At 43.2% G+C, this 22,044-nt stretch overlaps 1 protein-coding gene across 3 annotated transcripts; it reads left to right on the top strand.

Moving 5' to 3' along the window:
* Positions 1-1,412: 1,412 nt before the first annotated feature.
* Positions 1,413-20,721, top strand: LOC135548466 (sodium channel subunit beta-4-like). 3 transcript variants are annotated; one of them, XM_064978093.1, is made up of 6 exons: positions 1,413-2,974; positions 3,311-3,654; positions 17,820-17,983; positions 18,249-18,471; positions 18,672-18,801; positions 18,990-20,721. In XM_064978093.1, exons 2-6 carry the CDS (start codon positions 3,552-3,554, stop codon positions 19,084-19,086), a joined length of 717 nt encoding a protein of 238 aa, XP_064834165.1. In that variant the 5' UTR covers positions 1,413-2,974; positions 3,311-3,551; the 3' UTR covers positions 19,087-20,721. The 3 variants fall into 3 exon arrangements, with proteins under 3 accessions (XP_064834165.1, XP_064834164.1, XP_064834163.1); XM_064978092.1 differs by having other exon boundaries at positions 3,323-3,654; XM_064978091.1 differs by lacking the exon at positions 1,413-2,974 and having other exon boundaries at positions 2,990-3,654.
* The last annotated feature ends 1,323 nt before the right edge of the window (positions 20,722-22,044 follow it).

The following is a 22,044-nucleotide window of genomic DNA, read 5'->3' on the forward strand; positions in this document are numbered from 1 at the left end:
TGAATTTATTTGCAAATTATGGTGGAAGATAAGTATTTGGTCAATAACAAACGTTTATCTCAATACTTATATACCCTTTGTTGGCAATGACAGAGGTCAAATGTTTTCACAAGTCTTCACAAGGTTTTCACACACTGTTGCTGGTATTTTGGCCCATTCCTCCATGCAGATCTCCTCTAGAGCAGTGATGTTTTGGGGCTGTTGCTGGGCAACACGGACTTTCAACTCCCTCCAAAGATTTTTTTATGGGGTTGAGATCTGGAGACTGATGAGGCCACTCCAGGACCTTGAAATGCTTCTTACGAAGCCACTCCTTCGTTGCCCGGGTGGTGTGTTGGGGATGATTGTCATGCTGAAAGACCCAGCCACATTTCATCTTCAATGCCCTAGCTGATGGAAGGAGGTTTTCACTCAAAATCTCACGATACATGGCCCCATTCATTCTTTCCTTTACACAGATCAGTCGTCCTGGTCCCTTTGCAGAAAAACAGCCCAAAGCATGATGTTTCTACCCCCATGCTTCACAATAGGTATGGTGTTCTTTGGATGTAACTCAGCATTCTTTGTCCTCCAAACACGACGAGTTGAGTTTTTACCAAAAAATTATATTTTGGTTTCATCTGACCATATGACATTCTCCCAATCTTCTTCTGGATCATCCAAATGCTCTCTAGCAAACTTTAGACGGGCCTGGACATGTACTGGCTTAAGCAGGGGGACACGTCTGGCACTGCAGGATTTGAGTCCCTGGCGGCGTAGTGTGTTACTGACGGTAGGCTTTGTTACTTTGGTCCCAGCTCTCTGCAGGTCATTCACTAGGTCCCACCGTGGTTCTGGGATTTTTGCTCACCGTTCTTGTGATCATTTTGATCCCACGTGGTGAGATCTTGCATGGAGCCCCAGATCGAGGGAGATTATCAGTGGTCTTGTATGTCTTCCATTTCCTAATTATTGCTCCCACAGTTGATTTCTTCAAACCAAGCTGCTTACCTATTGCATATTCAGTCTTCCCAGCTTGGTGCAGGTCTACAATTTTGTTTCTGGTGTCCTTTGACATCTCTTTGGTCTTGGCCATAGTGGAGTTTGGAGTGTGACTGTTTGAGGTTGTGGACAGGTGTCTTTTATACTGATAACAAGTTCAAACAGGTGCCATTAATACAGGTAAAGAGTGGAGGACAGAGGAGCCTCTTAAAGAAGAGGTCTGTGAGAGCCAGAAATCTTGCTTGTTTGTAGGTGACCAAATACTTATTTCCCACCACAATTTGCAAATAAATCCATAAAAAATCCTACAATGTGATTTTCTGGATTTTTCTTCTCATTTTGTCTGTCATAGTTGAAGTGTACCTATGATGAAAATTACAGGCCTCTCTCATCTTTTTAAGTGGGAGAACTTGCACAATTGGTGGCTGACTAAATACTTTTTGCCCCACTGTACATCAGTCAGGCACTAGTGGTTCTCTCTCATTGACATGTGTTGGGTACATCTATCGTAGGATGTTAGGGGTGTCAACATGAGAGGATTATTGGGGGGGGGGGGGTCACCATGTTTTTTCACACTGTCTCATCTTTGCACTGCCAGCCACATTACGTCAGCATAATGTTCTCATAACTCTGCAGTGACACTATGTTCACTGGTTTGACCTTCTGAGGCACACATCCCATCCCTCACACATACTCCCTGGCTCCTTGATTGCCAGATGGTGTACTCATGGTTATAGATGCTAATTATCCTGATGTACGGGAATATGACACTGTCGTTAGAACTGGTTTGGCCAGGCAGGGCTGGGAACAGCAACTAATCCAGACACCAACACCATATCCATATCATCATGTGAAAACCTGGGAAGGAGAGAGAAGGGAGGGGAGAGAAATGCAGTCAGATGAAACTCAACTCTGTCATAGTGTAAGGATGAGTACAGACAGAGATGGGGAGGGAGGAGAGAGCAGGAGAGCTCTCAAAGTCACATTCACATTGCAGATAAACACACACCCTCATTTATTCAGGTGTAGATGTCAGATATAACAGGAGTGAAATATGTTCACATTTAACAGCGAACATCCTCACTCTAAATTCTGTGATTTGAAGCTATGCAGTGTAACTCAAGGGAGTGGTTGACGAACGTATAGTTTTTTTTATTACCAGGACATTGTCACATACCATAGATCAATGTTAGAACATGTCATATCTATTTCTACATCCAGGATGTTTATAAATACAAGGTAGTGCGTAGAGGCTGGCGTGTCCCTGGCGCTCTGTTACAGAACCCCCCTCCAACCTGCACTGCAGAACTTTCTCTGATCTCCACAAGCACTATGGCAAAAGTGCCTGCGTCTGCATTCATAGTCAGGAGAGGGGAGGGGAGGGGGAGAGAGAGAGGGAGGCAGATGGGGAGGGGGGTAAAGAGGAGGAGAAGGCTACGAAAGAGAGAGAGTGTGGGGGAGGGAGAGAGAGAAAGAGAGAGGGACAGGCAGGCACTGAGCCAAGAGAGAGAGTGCAGGGGAAAGTTGAGAGCGAGCCAGAGGGGCAGGCTTGCAGGCAAAGGGAAGAAGAAACTGGGGCTCTGCTATCCAGGAAGAAGAGAAAGGACCGTCCGAACCAGCAGCCACCAGCCACCAGGGTTACTGCAGCAGCACTCCTCCTGTCCATTCTCTACCTTGTTCTCTCTTCGCTCTCTTCTCTCTCTCCCCCCTCTTTCTCTCTCTCTTTTTCTCTTCTCTCTCTTCTCCCTCTCCTTTCTCTTCTCTCTCTCTCTTCCCCCCACCCCCCCCCTCTCTCTCTGACTGGGACTGCATCGTGCCTTTCTCTGCAGAGGAATCGCTGGCTGGTGGAATCTCCTTGACTGCACCCTGACTGGCTGTGCGCAGTGATTCTCCCCTGGCTCAGCTCCTCTGCTCTGCCGTGTGTTCTGACTCAGCTGTGCTGTGTAGTCAGGCTGCTGGTCTGGCTTCTCAGGGAACACAGCCACAGGAAGAGGTACGGTGCAGTACTGTCTCACGCTGCGCACATATCCCCTTTACCCTCTCTCTTTTTCTCTCTCATCTCTCTCTCTCTCTGTCTCTCTCTCTCTCTCTCTCTCTCTCTCTCTCTCTCTCGTGTCTCTCGTGTCTCTCTCTCGTGTCTCTTCTCTATCTCTTACATCCTCATTATTTCTGCTCGTCTTTCTCTGTTTAGGAGTGCTCTCTTACTGAAGGATTATAGCTGATTGACTTAGTTCGCCTTGAGTTTGTTTTTAAGTCTGTACCCTCTTCCCTTACCCACCCACATGCTCCCTCTTTCTCCCCTCCTGTTCGCCCTCTGTCTAACCTACAGTCTTCATGACAGGAGTTTCGGGGTTGGCAGGCAGACACACCGCTACCAGGACTGGATAACAACACAGTGGGACGTGGTGCCTCGGTTGTGACCAGATCAGTCGCCCAGGCACAACAAACAACCAGATCAGGGGGATTCAGATTTACACAGACCTGACCAGTTTCTGAGGGGATAACTCCAGCCCAACGGACCCTGGGCTGGATCCCACAGCAGGGGGTGTTTTGGACGGGATCGGAGTGCCATGGAGGTTCAGGGGAGTGGGCCTGAGGAGCCCAGGTCCAAGTATCTGTTGTCCTCACACACCACCTGGCCCCGGACCAGCCTGATCATCACTTTGCTGCTCAGTAAGATGTTCTGTCTCAGTCATATATCACTTCTCTTTCATCCAATCCCTCTCTCTCTGCACCTCTCACTCCCAGGTTTTCCTCTCTCTCTTTCTGTTGAGTAAAGTTTTAGTAATTTCCCCAATTCCTCAACCTCAACTGCCCTGGAGTGATGCTATAAAACATTTACTGCATTTGGGATCGGATGTCATTTTGCAGATTCTCCAGTTCCATAGAATCGACTCGTTACAGTTCAAATCTTGCTCTCACTTCAGAATGGTAGGCAAGATTGTGGCAGTTGGCTTTTGATTGTGCGGATTGATTGGTGAAATTGTATCAGTTTCATTTGTGTGGTGGCTAGAAACTGCAGTCAGTTTGCGTGCTGAAGTATGTTTGATGGATACCTAAGCATACGTCACCAGATAGAATGGTGATTTTATCATTTCAGTACCCCTCTGTTTCACAGCTTGAATCAGAGTTCAGAGGTTTGTCACTAAATACGCCACCCAGAGTATTATTTTGCAGGACCTATCAGTGGCAGCCTATTGCACAAGCATTCTACCAAAGCAATAAGCAGTAGTATTCATAAGAATTAAAAGGACTAAAATAATATATTGTGCATTCGTGAAGTATTCAGACCCCTTGACTTTTTCCACATTTTGTAATGATACAGCCTTATTCTAAAATGGGTTAAATGAAAAAAATGGGGAAACGTTTTTTTGTGTGTGTGCAAATGTATTACAAATAAACAGAAATACCTTATTTACATAAGTATTCAGACCCTTTGCTATGAGACTTGAAATTGAGCTCCGGTGCATTCTGTTTCATTGATCATCCTTGAGATGTTTCTACAACTTGATTGGAGTCCACCTGTGGTAAATTAAATGCATTGGACATTATTTGGAAAGGCACACACCTGTCTATATAAGATCCCACAGTTGACAATGCATGTCAGAGCAAAAACCATGACATGAGGTCGAAGGAATTGTCCGTAGAGCTCAACGACAGGATTGTGGTCGACACCATCCCTACTGTGAAGCATGGTGGTGGCAGCATCGTGTTGTGAGGATGTTTTTCAGTGGCAGGGACTGGAATCGAGGAAAAAATGAACAGAGCAAAGTACAGAGATCCTTGATGAAAACCTGCTCCAGAGCGCTCACGACCTTGGACTGGGGCGAAGGTTCACCTTCCAACAGGACAACGACCCTAAGCACAAAGCCAAGACAACACAGGAGTGGCTTCAGGACAAGTCTCTGAATGTCTTTGAGTGGCCCAACCAGAGCCCGGACTTGAACCTGATCGAACATCTCTGGAGGTACTTGAAAATAGTTGTGCAGCAAAGCTCCCTATCCAACCTGACAGAACTTGAGAGGATCTGCAAAGAAGAATGGGAGAAACTCCCCAAATACAGGTGTGGCAAGCTTGTAGCTTCATACCCAAGAAGACTCGAGGCTGTAATCGCTGCCAAAGGTGCTTCAACAAATTACTGAGTAAAGGGTCTGAATACTTATGTAAATGTAATATTTCAGTTTTTTATTTCTTATACGTTTGTATAACATTCTAAGAAACCGTTTTTGCTTTGTCATTATGGGAGATTGGGTGTAGGTAGATGAGGGGGAAAAACAATTAAATCATTTTAGATTAAGGCCGTAAGGGTAACAAAATGTGGAAAAAGTCAAGAGGTCTGAATACTTTCTGAATGCACTATGTATTTTATTGATATCAGACATTACCATTTTTACACGTTTTATTTTGCCTTTACAGTAAACACAAAACCAATAGCTTTTGTGCAACATTGAGTTACTGTATTGATTTTTCTTTAGCTTTTAACTCTGAGTCAATTTTATCCCGGGTAACAACATTTCAGTGTGATGAGAAGCTCCTCTGTAGGCCCAGGTTAATAGAGTAATAATGCAGTTGGCTGGTATCAGTGGAAGTGCAGTGGGGTAATGGGGACTGGTCTGAGATGAAGTCAAGACAGCAGCATTTGCTATGTGAAATATCATGGTCATATTATTAACAGCAAGACAGACAGACCAGGAGCAGTCAGGCTCAGGCTCTGAGGTTCTCACGCTCTGAGTCAACAGGACTGCAAGACAAGTCCACCCTGTCCCTCCCCTCCAGCCAAATTATGACTCGGTGTCTGCAATTCAACTATTTAATATCCACACGATTGCTGGGTCATTTAGGAAACACTGTAGGCTCATAGTTTAGATGAGTTTCTTAGTCTATCAACATTTTTGTCTAAAATGTTGATAGTGTTCATAATGTGTGCTCAGTTCTGGTTCTATGGATGGTGTAGTTGTACAGGTAGGTCTATGAGGTTTCATGATAGAATTGTTCTTGAAAGAGACACATGTAGGTTAGAAAGTAGAGCATCACTGTTCCAGTTAGAGGCCTAGCACAAGGGAGAGCATCACTGTTCCAGTTAGAGGCCTAGCACAAGGGAGAGCATCACTGTTACAGTTAGAGGCCTAGCACAAGGGAGAGCACACAAAGGACAGTTAGAGGCCTAGCACAAGGGAGAGCATCACTGTTACAGTTAGAGGCCTAGCACAAGGGAGAGCACACAAAGGACAGTTAGGAAACAAGGTAATTACATAAGCAACCCAGTGGAGACGGCTTCTGACAGAATCCATAGGAGGGTCTAGGGTCAGGGTGCCTTTATTTTTCTGGGACAATCACCATGTGAAGTGTCCTGGGGTATGATGTCCTGGTTTGGCTCTGATTTGGTATGAGGCTAAGTCTTTGTTGGATTATCTCAACATCACTGGATTTCTCTCTTGCCTTTTATTTTTCCACTAAAGTTAATGGCCATATCCTGTAGAACCTGCACTATCTTTAGTTACAACTATATATCAATGGTCACCAAACAGCAGAGAAAATATATAGACACAGATGCAGGGTTGTCACTAGTTTCCACAGCCACAAAGTCATAATTATGACTAAACTCCTACAATTTATCTTCTTAAAATTTGATTTTCAACCTTACCATAACCTTAAATTAAGCCCAAAAAGCACATTTTTGTAGCCGATTTTGACTAAGCTGTGGAATCTGATATTGTGGCTGTGGTATCTAGTTGAAAACCAGATGCAGAGTTACAGAGAAAGACAACAAGCGAGGAAAAAGGAGAGCGGACCAAATAACAGTGTAAGAAATGAAAAGTGGAGAGAGAGAGGGAGGAGCATCTGCCCTGTGGGTCGTTCCATTTCATTTCAGCAAGTCATGAATCCCACTATCTCTGATTATTCTGAAATAATTTCTGTATTTAGAAACTAATAAGATTAGCTTAAATTCTCAGAGTTCAAATTATTTTTCATTAAAATAATGTTGCAGGAATGCTAATTGATTGCATCCAAATTGTCCATTTAAATGTATAGGATTCATATAATATTCAATAAATATAGTACCTAACATTACTCTAACAATGAGTAAAACATGAGGAATCCAAAGATATTGTCAAAAGCCAGCCACGGACCCCCCACACCCCACACCAATCCCACCCTAAAAATGAGTATACAGTAATAATTGCTCTGTCTGACAAGTAGTATGCTGCTGCAGCTCTGAGTACTGTTTCTTCATCCTAGGCAATGTGTTCTCAGTGAATTTGTTGCCCCCCCTCCTTCACAGAAATTAGTCATTGAAGTTACAGTAGATTTATGTTCCAACCTACACTACTGTTGAAAAGTTTGGTCACTTAGAAATGTTCTTGAAAGAAAAGCAAGTTTTTTTTTTAAATAACATACAATTTATCAGATACAGTGTAGACATTGTTAATGTTGTAAATGACTATTGTAGCTGGAAACAACAGCTTTTTAATGGAATATCTACATAGGTGTACAGAGGCCTATTATCAGCAACCATCACTCCTGTGTTCCAATGGCATGTTGTGTTAGCTACTCCAAGTCTATAATTTTAAAAGGCTAATTGGTCATTAGAAAACCCTTTTGTAATTATGTTTGCTGAAAACTGCTGATTTTAAAGAAGCAATAAAACTGGCCTTTAGACTATTTGACTATCTGGAACATCAACATTTGTGGGTTTGATTACAGGCTCAATATGGCCAGAAACAAAGATATTTCTTCTGAAAGTTGTCAGTCTATTCTTGTTCTGAGAAATGAAGGCTATTCCATGCGAGAAATTGCCAAGAAACTGAAGATTTCATACAACGCTGTGCACTACTACCTTCACAGAATAGCGCAAACCTTTATTTCACCTTTATTTAACCAGGTAGGCAAGTTGAGAACAAGTTTTCATTTCCAATTGCGACCTGGCCAAGATAAAGCAAAGCAGTTCGACACGTACAACAACACAGAGTTACACATGGAGTAAAACAAACATACAGTCAATAATACAGTAGAAAAATGAGTCTATATACAATGTGAGCAAATTAGGTGAGATAAGGGCCATGGTGGCGAAGTAAATACAATATAGCAAGTAAAAAATAAATAAACTGGCAAACTGGCTTTAACCAGAATAGAAGGAGGAGTCTGAGGCCACAGTGCACAACTGAGAAAGAGGACAAGTACATTAGTGTCTAGTTTGAGAAACAGATGCCTCACACGTCCTCAACTGACAGCTTAATTAAATAGTACACGCAAAACACCAGTCTCAACGTCAACAGTGAAGAGGCGACTCCGGGATGCTGGCCTTCTAGGCAGAGTTTTAAAGAAAAAGACATATCTCAGACTGGCCAATTAAAAAAAAGATTAAGATGGGCATAAGAAGACAGACACTGGACAGAGGAACTCTGCCTAGAAGGCTAGCATCCCAGAGTCGCCTCTTCGCTGTTGACGTTGAGACTGGTGTTTTGTGGATACTATTTAATGAAGCTGCCAGCCGTTTCCAGCTACAATAGTCATTTACAATATTAAAAATGTCTACTGTATTTCTGCTCAATTTTATGTTATTTTAATAGACAAAAAAATGTGCTTTTTCAAAAACAAGGACATTTCTAAGTGACCCCAAACTTTTCAATGGTATTATCAGGTTCTAACCACTAGATGGTACTGTTCCCCCCACCCTCAATGTTAAATGGATAGTTCACCCAAATTACAAATTTACATATTAGTTTCCTTATACTGTAAAGGCGTCAGCAGGCTTCAGTTATATATGTGTATGTGTGTATGTGTATGTATATATGTGTGTGTGTATGTATATATATATATATGTATGTATGTATGTATGTATGTATGTATGTATGTATGTATGTATGTATGTATGTATGTATGTATGTATGTATGTATGTATGTATGTATGTATGTATGTATACACACACACACACACACACACACACACACACACACACACACACACACACACACACACACACACACACATATATGTGTGTGTGCGTGCGTGCGTACACATATGCATATACATATATATGTATATATACGTATGTGTGTGTGTGTGTATGTATATATGTATGTATATATATATGTTTTATATACCTGCACTGTTGGAGCCCGGAGCATCTGCGTCCCTGTACATGTCACGACTAAACAAACTCTGTTATTATTATTTTTGTATTTTAACTGCTTTTTCTCCCCAATTGCGATCTTGTCTAATCACTGCAACTCCCCAACGTGCTCGGGAAAGGCAATTGTTGAATCATGCGTCCTCCGAAACATGATCCGCTAAACCTAGCTTCTTAACACCCGCCCCCTTCACCTGGAAACCAGCCACACGAATGTTTCGGAGGAAACACTGTTAAACTGATGATCGAAGTCAGCCTGCAACTCCTGCCACACAAGGGGTTTCTAGAGTGTGATGAGCCAAGTAAAGCCCACCCGGCCAAATCCCCCCCCTAACCAGGACGAAGCTGGGCCAATTGTGCGCCGCCCTATGGAATTCCCGGTCACGGCCGGTTGACATAACCTGGGATCGAATTTGGGTCTGTAGTGATGCCTCAAGCACTACAATGCAGTGCCTTAGACCGCTGCGCCACTCGGGAGGCCAACAAAATCTAATCTAAACCTAGTAATATCAGGATGTAGTATGGAACGTAAACCTAACAGCTTCAAATTAATTGGGAATAGATTACAGAGGATGAAGAAATACTTCAGCATCATACTACTTGTCAGACATAGAGAACTGATACTATTTATTTATTTGTATTACCTTTATCTAACCAGGCAAGTAAGTTAAGAACAAATTCTTATTTTCAATGACGGCCTAGGAACAGTGGGTTAACTGCCTGTTCAGGGGCAGAACGACAGATTTGTACCTTGTCAGCTCGGGGGTTTGAAATCGCAACCTTCCGGTTACTAGTCCAACGCTCTAACCACTAGGCTACCCTGCCGCCCCGACCGATACTATATAATTTTTGTTTGGGTGAGATTGGTGTGGGTTGTGGGAGGTAGCTTTTGGCCATTTTCTTTGGATTCCTTATGTCAACAAAACAATGTCGCAAAAATGCTAATCTAACAGAAACAATTTCAGAACAATCTGAGATGTGTGAGAGTTTCTGCTGCATCACTGTGCTGCATTGGGACTGTGTGTGTGTGTGTGTGTGTGTGTGTGTGTGTGTGTGTGTGTGTGTGTGTGTGAAATAGAAAAAGAGGGAAGGAATCTGAGTGAAGGAGTCATTTTGCTCCCTGTGCAGCCCTGCCTGGAGTTTACAGCCATGTATTATCCCAAACTGCTTGTCTAAACCTGACCTTGAGTCGGTTATTGACGATGTGTCACACAGCTGAGGTGTGATGTAAAAACAGAGGGAGAAAAAATATTTAGGAATGGGGGCTGCAGAGGGACAAACAGAGCAAGAGAAAATGGGATAGCCAGGACAGTTAATACTATTGTTTAGTGAATTTGAGTAGAGAACAGACTGGGCAGAGGTGGAAAGTATGTGAGCAGCATTACTGTATTGTCCCAGTGATGGCATGTAAACCAGACTAACCATCCATCATCTTTAGGTCCACTTGAGAAGTGTTGGTGTCGGCATTATCTGGATCGTGTTAGAGGTGGTGGGACCTGCGTTATTTGGATTCCCTTAAAGGGGAGATGAGCCCAAACTAATTAGCTAATTACTGAGTTTAATGAGCCTGCATTGAGTTAAATGGCCTCACAACATCCCAAACACTGTAATAAAATACTACACACACAACTGTACATACAGATGTAGGATCTTAATTTGAGCGAGTTTGTTACAGCAGAAAAATAATCCTGCATCAGTAGCAGAAAAATAATCCTGCATCAACAGGAAATGTAAATGTGGATAATAATTCATGTTAATGGACATTTTTGTAGGGGTTGATACTTTTATTTCAAAGGGGAAATTACACACTTTATACGCCTTTTTTTAAACCTCACAAGTTAAACATTTCCTGCTTGTTATTTTTAGTATTACGTTGTTGCGTTTTGCAAGAAAGGCATTTCACTGTAACATTGAAACTTGAGTTCTCCTGCAACAGGGTGATCAAATGAAGATCCTACATCTGTAATATGTAGGAATAGCTCTTTTTTCCCCCCTGTCCCATCCTTCTTTCTCCCTCTCACTACCTCTAGACTGGGGGTCTGTGCCATAAGATTACTGCAGACCTAAGTGTGTGTGGTCTGTGAATTGTGTGTGCCAGCGTGCCTGCAAATGAAAGTACAGAAGTGTATATCCTTGTCCTGTCTTATTGCAATATGCACATTCTCTGTACAATAGTTAAGCGTGCAGTTTTTTTCAATTGCTAAGAAGCGTCGGTCATTGCTGAAGCTACTTCAAAACTCTATAGTCTGCATTACCAACATGGATCTTGGCCAAACAGTTAATCTCACCTCCAAAACTCTACAGTCTGCATTACCAACATGGATCTTGGCCAAACAGTTAATCTCACCTCCAAAACTCAACACTTCATACTGTACATGTCTCAAAATAAGCTTGTTCGACCATAACTGGCATCAATTCTCACTCAGAACACACTGACCTTAAAAACACTAACAGGGAGAATTACATAAATTAACTTCTCTCTTTGAATGATTTCACATAAATCAATATTTCATTATAGAATAAGAATAACACCTTTTCACTTTGACTGTACTAAAATATATGTAACAAGAATGAATCAGAAATGCCGCAATTTGCGCCAATAGCCTTTATTTTTTTCTATATCTTAGTAATTTACTTAAATAAGTTGAAACAAAAAATATTCCTGAAATTCCAGAGCTGCAATAATAATAAAAACATGTCTAGTATAATCACTCATTGTACAGTACTGTGAGGGTTCTAGTTCTCATCAACATGTCTAGTATAATCACTCATTGTACAGTACTGTGAGGGTTCTAGTTCTCATCAACATGTCTAGTATAATCACTCATTGTACAGTACTGTGAGGGTTCTAGTTCTCATCAACATGTCTAGTATAATCACTCATTGTACAGTACTGTGAGGGTTCTAGTTCTCATCAACATGTCTAGTATAATCACTCATTGTACGGTACTGTGAGGGTTCTAGTTCTCATCAACATGTCTAGTATAATCACTCATTGTACAGTACTGTGAGGGTTCTAGTTCTCATCAACATGTTTAGTATAATCACTCATTGTACAGTACTGTGAGGGTTCTAGTTCTCCCTCTCTCCTGCATTTGGCCACAAGTTCTCATCAACATCACATCTTATATCTTCTCTGGTGATGCATCTTGGAAAGTATCTTCTGGAATGTCTAATCCTGGCAGTCTTCAGGAGAAGTGTCTCCACACCCTGGCAGTCTTCAGGAGAAGTGTCTCCACACCCTGGCAGTCTTCAGCAGAAGTGTCTCCACACCCTGGCAGTCTTCAGGAGAAGTGTCTCCACACCCTGGCAGTCTTCAGCAGAAGTGTCTCCACACCCTGGCAGTCTTCAGCAGAAGTGTCTCCACACCCTGGCAGTCTTCAGGAGAAGTGTCTCCACACCCTGGCAGTCTTCAGCAGAAGTGTCTCCATACCCTGGCAGTCTTCAGGAGAAGTGTCTCCACACCCTGGCAGTCTTCAGGAGAAGTGTCTCCACACCCTGGCAGTCTTCAGGAGACGTGTCTCCACACCCTGGCAGTCTTCAGGAGAAGTGTCTCCACACCCTGGCAGTCTTCAGGAGACGTGTCTCCACACCCTGGCAGTCTTCAGGAGAAGTGTCTCCACACCCTGGCAGTCTTCAGGAGAAGTGTCTCCACACCCTGGCAGTCTTCAGGAGAAGTGTCTCCACACCCTGGCAGTCTTCAGGAGAAGTGTCTCCACACCCTGGCAGTCTTCAGGAGAAGTGTCTCCACACCCTGGCAGTCTTCAGGAGAAGTGTCTCCTCACCCCACATCCATGGCATCCAGTAAGGACATCTGGTCATGTGGATGGTGGTCATAAACCTTCCACCTCCACGCAGAGAAACTCCTCTATGGGGTTTAGGTAGGGAGAGTATGGAGGCAGGAATTGTACTGACATCCTGGGATGTGCAGCAAACCAGCCTGTGACTGCAGCAGAAGGTAGGAGTTTCTTGCCCTTCTTTCCTCCGCTGGCACAAGTCCATTATGCAGGTCATCCAGAAAATAAATGAGCCTCTCTGTATAGTAGGGGTCAATGAGTGGTTTGTGTAACAGCAAACCATCATTAGACAGTGCTGCACACATTGTGATGTTAGCTCCTCTCTGGCCTGGGATATCCATGGTTGATCTGTCCAATCAAATTTCATTCCTCTGCTGCATGTCTTTGCCAGGTTGAATCCAGCTTCATCCACAACGAAGAACGTATGTGAAGTTTGCCTGAATTCCATCTCATTTACTCTAAAATACAGTACAGCCACAGGTTTACAGTACTTTACACTATGCATAGCTGTGTATGTACCCTCTTTGGTTATTGAACGTCTTACCTGGACATATTGATACCAGAGTTCTTTCAGACGTTCACCGTTTCTCTCAAAGGGTACAGTGTACAACTGATTCATCCTTATTTTATGTTTCTCTGGGACTCTTGCAATTGTCGTTGTGCTGACCGTATTCACATTCCCAAAAGTGATATTGTCTGCCAGCACTCTCTCTCAAATTTCCCGCAGTTTTATTGCATCATTGCCAATTACCATGTCAACAATAGCAATTTCCTGCTCATCTGATAATATTCTGCCTCTCCCTCCTGAGGGAGTCAACCTTTGGATCCTACTGAAAAACACAACAATCAGCATATTTAAAAATGTCAGTATAAGTTAAAAAAATACTGTATTGTACTGTAATATGTAGTTATGTGTAGCAAAGGTACAGGTTGGCAGGCTCAGTCAGGACAGGGAGGGTTCAAAACCAGGAGGGTGTGAAAAAGAGAGACTGGGAAAAGCAGGAGGGCAGACTGTGATGGCGCCGACAGAGATGGTCGCCTCACTTTGCATTCTTAGGAAACTATGCAGTATTGTTTTTTTTCATGTATTATTTCTTACATTGTTACCCCATGAAATCTTAAGTCTTATTACATACAGCCGAGAGGAACTATTGGATATAATAATAGGTATAATAGTATATAGAAACTTCAACTTACCAACATTACGACCAGGAATATGACTTTCCCGAAGCGGAACCTCTGGTTGGACCACCACCAAGGACAATGGATCGGATCCCAGTAGGTGACCCAAAATAATGGCGCAGACGGAGTGGTATTCTGGTCAGGCTCCGTAGATGTGCACATCGCCCACTGCTCCCGAGTATACTACTCGCCAATGTCAAGTCTCTTGACAACAAGGTAGATGGAATTAGAACAAGGGTTGTCTCCCAGAGAGACATCAGAGATTGTAACATTCTCTGTTTCACGGAAACATGGCTCACTCAGGATACGTTAGTCGGTACAGCCACCTGGTTTCTTCACGCATCGCGCCGACAGAAACAAACATCTCTCTGGTAAGAAGAAGGGAGGGAGTGTATGCCTTATGATTAACGAGTTGGGGTGTGATCATAACAACATACAGGAATTCAAGTCCTTTTGTTCACCTGACCTAGAATTCCTTACAATCAAATGCCGACTGAATTATCTAACAAAAGATTCGGTGAGCGAGTTTAATAGCAAATGCATCGGTGATGTTGTACCCACTTTGACTATTAAAACCTTCCTCAACCAGAAACCGTGGATTGATTGCAGCATTCGCACAAAACTGTAAGCTCGAACCACTGCTTTTAATCATTGCAAGACGACCGGAATGACTGAATACAAAGTTGAGCTATTCCCTCCGCAAGGCAATCAAACAAGTTAAGCATCAGTATAGAGACAAAGTAAAATCGCAATTCAACGGCTCAGACAGGAGAAGTATGTGGCAGGGTCTACAGTCAATCACGGATTACAAAAAGAAAATCAGCCCAGTCGCTGACACCGATGTCTTGCTCCCAGACAAACTAAACAACTTCTTTGCCCTGCTTTGAGGACAATACAGTGCCACTGACACGGCCCGCTACCAAAAGCTGCAGGCTCTCCTTCACCACAGCCAACGTGAGTAAAACATTTAAATGTGTTAACCATCGCAAGGCTGCCGGCTCAGACGGCATCCCTAGCCACGCCTCAGAGCATGCGCAGACCAGCTGGCTGGTGTGTTTAGACATTCAATACATCCCTATCCCAGTCCGCTGTTCTCACATGCTTCAAGACGGCCACCATCGTTCCCAAGAAAGCTAAGGTAACGAGCTAAACGACTATCTCCCCGCAGCACTCACTTCCGTCATCATGAAGTGCTTTGAGAGACTAGTTAAGGATAATATCACCTCCACTCTACCTGACACCCTAGACCCACTCCAATTTGCTTACCACCTCAATAGGTCCACAGACAACGCAATCACACTGCCGTAACCCATCTGGACAAGAAGAATACCTATGTACGAATGCTGGTCATTGATTACAGCTCAGCTTTTAACACCATAGTACCCTCCAAACTCGTCAAAATCGTCACTCGTCAGACCCTGGGTCTTGACCCCGCCCTGTGCAACTGGGTCTTGAACTTTCTGATGGGCCGCCCCCAGGTGGTGAAGGTAGGAAACATCTCCACCCCGCTGATCCTTAACAGTGGGGCCCCACAAGGGTGCGTTCTCAGCCCTCTCCTATACTCCCTGTTCACCCATGACTGTGTGGCCATGCATACCTCCAACTCAATCATCAAGTTTACAGACAACACTACAGTGGTAGGCTTGATTACCAACAACGATGAGACGGCCTACAGGGAGGAGGTGAGGGCCCTCGGGAAGTGGTGTCAGGAAAATAACCTCGCACTCAACGTCAAAAAAAACAAGATGATCGTGGACTTCAGGAAACAGCAGAGGAAGCACCCCCCCTATCCACATCGACGGGACAGTGGTGGAAAGTTTTAAGTTCCTCGGCATACACATCACAGACAAACTGAAATGGTCCACCGACACAGACAGCGTGGTGAAGAAAGCGCAACAGAGCCTCTTCAACCTCAGGAGGCTGAAGAAATTTGTCTGCTCCGACCGTAAGGCTGTCCAAAAGGTAGTGAGGTCTACACAACGCATCACCGTGAGCGAACTACCTGCCCTCCGGGACACCTACACCACACGATGTCACAGGAAGGCCAAAAAGATCATCAAGGACAACAACCACCAAGCCACTGCCTTTTCACCCCGCTATCATCCAGAAGACGAGGTCAGTATAGGTGTATCAAAGCAGGGACCGAGAGACTGAAAAACAGCTTCTATCTCAAGGCCATCAGACTGTTAATCAGCCGTCACTAACATTGAGTGGCTACTGCCAACATACTGACTCAAATCTCTGGCCACTTTAATAATAAAAAAAATTGATGTAATAAATGTATCACTGGTCACTTTAAACAATGCCACTTTATATAATGTTTACATACCCTACATTACATATCTCATATGTACAGTGGGGCAAAAAAGTATTTAGTCAGCCACCAATTGTGCACGTTCTCCCACTTAAAAAGATGAGAGAGGCCTGTAATTTTCATCCAGAAAAAAAAAAATCCAGAAAATCACATTGTAGGATTTTTAATTAATTTATTTGCAAATTATGGTGGAAAATAAGTATGTGGTCAATAACAAAAGTTTATCTCAATACTTTGTTATATACTATTTGTTGGCAATGACAGAGGTCAAACGTTTTCTGTAAGTCTTCACAAGGTTTTCACACACTGTTGCTGGTATTTTGGCCCACCACTCTTCTCTTCTTCTCCTTTGTCCCCCATGCATTCTCCCTCTCCCTGCCACTCCTTTTTCCCCACCAACCTGTCTACCTTGATCCATGTTTCCAACCTAAATCATTCCGAAGCCTTCCTCTTTTGTCTGTTTTGGTAACGAGACTAAAAACAGGACACTTGGGTAGACTTTTAGCTGAAATAGCAATCAGCTGTTTGGAATGATTAAATATTCTGCTGAGATGTTCTACATGTTTCAGTCTGGTTACTGCAGAAATGCACGACATTTGCCATCATTCTGTTTTGAATGTGTTTTTAACAGTTTTGGAAACAGTGTGTTAGCATTTGAAAACGTGCTGCTAATATAGTTTTGCAGGTGGTGGAGTATGAATGAGAAAAGAGTTCATTGATTTCTGAGAATGTGGTCATTGAATGCATTTTGTGTGAAAGCAATGAAAAATGATTCACAGTTTGGTCCACATACACTTCTGTTTCACTGACTGTGAAGAGTTTTGACAATGTGACTTCAGTTTTGACCAATACATGTTAGCGATTGAAAAAAACTATGTTCCATTAGTAAAATGGGTTATCGTTCATATTTTGCTGTTCCTATCCTTCTGTCAGTAAATATCTGGGTTAAGGTCAAAGGGAAGACATCAGAACCAGATATGATATTGACCCTCAGTTTAGGTCAGACGTAGGGTTCTATTTAATCTGTATTGCTATTCAGTGTTACAGCGCGATTGAAATTTAAAGGCAATGTTCCCTCGTTAGCGGAGACTCCATTCACGGTAAACATTGCAGATGTTGGATCAATAGGAAATGTACTTTTATATTTCCTTCAGCGATAGGTTGAATAGAGCCCGTAGTTTTCAAATCCCTGATAGCTTGCAGGATCAGTTAAGAAGGGATAAGGGTAGAGGGGATTACAATAGACATCAGTCAATAATTATTTGACAGCTCCACAGTATGTCAATGGATGAGCTATAGTAACCTGGGAATGGGCCATTTCTCACTCAGGTGTGTGTTGTCTTTTCCCTTTCTGTATTTCTTAGTAGTATTGTGTACTACCTTTTAAATTTCCCCCTGCCCCCTCCCTCCCAGGTGTGTGGTCTGCTCAGGGCCTGGAGATGTCCACAGGGAAGGTCCCGTTCCTGGAGGCATTGAACGGCAGTACTGTGATTCTACCTTGCACCTACGCCAGTTGTATCGGCATCAAAAACCTCTACTTCAACTGGCAGTACAACGACAACGGCACTATGCAGAAGGTGGGTCAGAGCTGCCCTGGCCCACTGCAGCAACAGCAGCCGCACAACAACTACTGTCATTTGTCAGCTCAAATCTCACACAGATAGCGGCAGGGATGTTCAAAGTCAGTGTGGGGAGATCATATTTTCAAGTGTTCTAATTTGTGGTGAAGACCCAATGGTTTTCCTGCATCAGTAAGTGATATCTCTATTGTGAGTGTTTTGATTGGAGTTGTGGTCAGATATTGTGAGTGTCAGATGATTGTCGACTGCCTGGTCCTCTCAGGTGTGTGAGTCTGTGATTCCGTTAGACGGGATGGATCCCCATCCAGTGAGTATCTTCCGGGAGCGGGTGGATTTTATCGGCACCGGTGATCACAACAACATCTCCATCCTGCTTTGGAACATCACCTTTGAGGACGAGGGCCAGTACACCTGCTTCGGACGCAACCCCAAAGAGAAGGGCAAGAACCACAGCGCTATCTTTACCCTTGTCGTGGTGGACGAGTGTGAGTATTAACTAGCGTTCTCTGTGCTTTATTGCAGGCAGATCATATACTGTAGGTCCTCTGGTGCTGCCAATGGGCAGGGCGAATACTATATGGACCACAAAGTCTAGATGTGTTGTGCTGTAGACGATGCACTGTAGGTAGGTAATGTTTGTCTGATCAGCCTCTACCTTCTCCTCTCCCTGGTTCCTTCTCGGCAGTACGAGTGGTGGACAACACTCTCACCATCATAATTGCTTCTGCAGTGGGCGGAGCCATCGCCCTGCTGATGACTTTCATGCTGGTGAAGAACTTCATCCTCTTCGTTCTCTTCAAAATCGAGGAGAAGAAGTGAGTAAGACAGATGGGGCCACAGAGAGTAGCCAACTGGCCATCCACACAGAGAAACCCCTTCAGCTCATCTTGGTGCCTCCAAACTGTAGTAAAGCATCAATAAAGTCAGGCTACAATGTCAAATACGTAGAAAACACAGGTGTCTCTTCTAACCCTCCTCTCTCCTCTATTCCTCCCCTCCACAGAAAGATCGAGTGCCTTGTACAATCTTCCTCGGCAGATGAAACAAACAATGTCTCAGGATCCAAAACTTCGAAACCAACAACACCAAAGAAAAAATGAGAGTACTTGCATGTATGTACAACCATATATAAATATACAGTTATATCTGTGCATATATTTATATGCACAAACGTGTATGCACTCGTGACTCCATGGGCAGGTTTCTTGGGCAGGTTTCTTGGGCAGGTTTTTTGGACTGAGAAGCACGTCTGATGGAGATTCTTCATTGAAAGTGTTTGTTAGTCCAATAAGCTTAGGCTGTGTCTGGGAAACCACCCCCATATGTTCAAGTTGGTATATTGTTTCAAAAAAAATCTTAAACCTAGGACCGTTTTTCATATGATAATAAAAAACAAAAAAAGAGATTAATTGAATATACGCTTGAGACAGGGAATAACGCGATGTAATAATGTTGTTTAAACTGTGCTGGATCCTCCTCTCTTCACCAACCGTACTACTTTGGGCTTAACTGAAACAACAAATTAAAATATTGTGTTTTGTAGAAACACACATTCTAATTCAATCTCCAGTGACATTTTGTCACGTCAGATTCAGCTTATTCAGTAATGCTCTGATTCACATAGAGTTGAGTTTAGTGTTGTTTAGATAGAACACAATGATATTAACTCTGCCTATCCAAAAGTGATTAATTAAGCTTATTTTATAATATTTAGAAACTAAAGGTCTTTAAAAGGGTGATGCTGTGGTGAGATGTGAGAAAGGATCCAGTTCAGAACTTAACACTTTCTTTGCTTGATATAAAACACTGGTGCCTGTTAGCGCTTCTATCTTCCTCTGCTGTTAGGAAGACTAAATACTGCAAAACCATTTACCAAACGCAGAAAAACGCAAGTGAATAATACTGCAAGCTGATGAATGAAATTGTAGACAATCCCTTGAAACCAACCCACTAGAAAAAAATGAACCTCTACTAATGCTGCTTTTAAGACAAATAACCTTTTTAATGCATTTATAAGCATGTGAAACCCCAGGGCAGATTTAGAGACACAATGCTTGACAATAGACATGTACTCTCTCTTGTGTTCCTTTTTGGAATCCAAGATTTAACCACATATAATGTGGTAAGTTCTGTCTGCTTTGAAACTGGATCTAAATCTCCTCATATCATGCCAACCCCTGCTACATCCAGTGTGCCAAGGCTATGCACACTATTTGGTAAAGTGGGTCTTCTGGCATGAACATTAACCCCCCCCCCAACAGAAATATCCGCCACATTTCTTATAGTAAGTAATTTACAAATGGATCTCTTTGCTGTACAGAGCACATTCACACACATTCATGTTTTAACACACTGCAATAAGTACCCAGCAGAATTTATGATGGTTCATTCATGGCTCATGATTCAACACAAATTCACCATCTGCAAAAAAAGAGATATCGATCAACTACAGTCATTACGGAAACCTCCACTAACTACACCATAAAGAGATGCATGGAGCAGCATTTAGGTTGCAGGTAGCGTGAAAGACTGGAACCGATCTTTACTGGACAGTGTAGAATAGACACACAACTAATATCTCATATTCAGCCCATTTATTTTGCCAAACTGGGATAACCCCGAGAAACCCATGTCTGATCAGGAATGGACTGGGATAACCCTGAGAAACCCATGTCTGATCAGGAATGGACTGGGATAACCCCGAGAAACCCATGTCTGATCAGGAATGGACTGGGATAACCGATCTGATCAGGAATGGACTGGGATGGAAACCCATGTCTGATCAGGAATGGACTGGGATAACCCTGAGAAACCCATGTCTGATCATATTCAGCCCATTTATTTTCTGATCAATGGACTGGGATAACCCCGAGAAACCCATGTCTGATCAGGAATGGACTGGGATAACCCTGAGAAACCCACGTCTGATCAGGAATGGACTGGGATAACCCCGAGAAACCCACGTCTGATCAGGAATGGACTGGGATAACCCCGAGAAACCCATGTCTGATCAGGAATGGACTGGGATAACCCCGAGAAACCCATGTCTGATCAGGAATGGACTGGGATAACCCCGAGAAACCCATGTCTGATCAGGAATGGACTGGGATGGAAACCCATGTCTGATCAGGAATGGACTGGGATAACCCTGAGAAACCCATGTCTGATGTCTGATCAGGAATGGACTGGGATAACCCTGAGAAACCCACGTCTGATCAGGAATGGACTGGGATAACTGGGATAACCCGAGAAACCCACGTCTGATCAGGAATGGACTGGGATAACCCCGAGAAACCCATGTCTGATCAGGAATGGACTGGGATAACCCCGAGAAACCCACGTCTGATCAGGAATGGACCAGGAATGGACTGGGATAACCCCGAGAAACCCATGTCTGATCAGGAATGGACTGGGATAACCCTGAGAAACCCATGTCTGATCAGGAATGGACTGGGATAACCCTGAGAAACCCACGTCTGATCAGGAATGGACTGGGATGGAAACCCATTGCTAGTGAACTACAATGTCAAGATACAATAGTTGTTTTGAAGATACTTCCAGTGTGTGACAAAATTGTGGAAAAACCATGTTCAGGGAAGAAGTTCACGTCTATGTCCATTGTCCAGGAACTTGCTGAATCTGTCATTGTATAAACATAACAAATATACCTCCCTCAATCACTTGCTGAACCTGTTTCTAATGTGGACAACCCCTGGTGTTGCTGTTCCCATAGCATAGCCCTTCAAATAAATGCACTGGCTTGTAGCAATAGCAGGAGGATATTTTGGGCACTTTACCGTAGATATGTATATTCTTCGGCTGTGCGAGACGTGTGTAAACAGAGATGTGTTGTATCGGTGGAGCAGTGAGTGAATGAACCTAAATGTATATTTAACATGAGGGTAAAGTTGAATGAATGAACTTTGCTGTCTTAGATGAGAACAGACCGACACCATGGTTTGGCCATCGACAGTAGTACATGTACTATCTCTGGTTGGACATGGCTTTGAGCTTGTGGTACTGAATCCCTGGCTGATTCATACTCTCCTAAGATGACA

The sequence above is a fragment of the Oncorhynchus masou genome, chromosome 11 (genome assembly GCF_036934945.1).
Source record: "Oncorhynchus masou masou isolate Uvic2021 chromosome 11, UVic_Omas_1.1, whole genome shotgun sequence".
In the NCBI taxonomy this organism is placed as follows: Eukaryota; Metazoa; Chordata; class Actinopteri; order Salmoniformes; family Salmonidae; genus Oncorhynchus; species Oncorhynchus masou.

What these genes read in the sequence shown, in the direction of transcription:
- LOC135548466 (XM_064978093.1), top strand. Translation starts at nt 3,552, where the DNA reads ATGGAGGTTCAGGGGAGTGGGCCTGAGGAGCCCAGGTCCAAGTATCTG. An exon ending in ACAACGGCACTATGCAGAAG is followed by an intron (nt 17,984 to 18,248) that starts GTGGGTCAGAGC and finishes TGGTCCTCTCAG; the next exon opens with GTGTGTGAGTCTGTGATTCC. An exon ending in TTCAAAATCGAGGAGAAGAA is followed by an intron (nt 18,802 to 18,989) that starts GTGAGTAAGACA and finishes TCCCCTCCACAG; the next exon opens with AAAGATCGAGTGCCTTGTAC.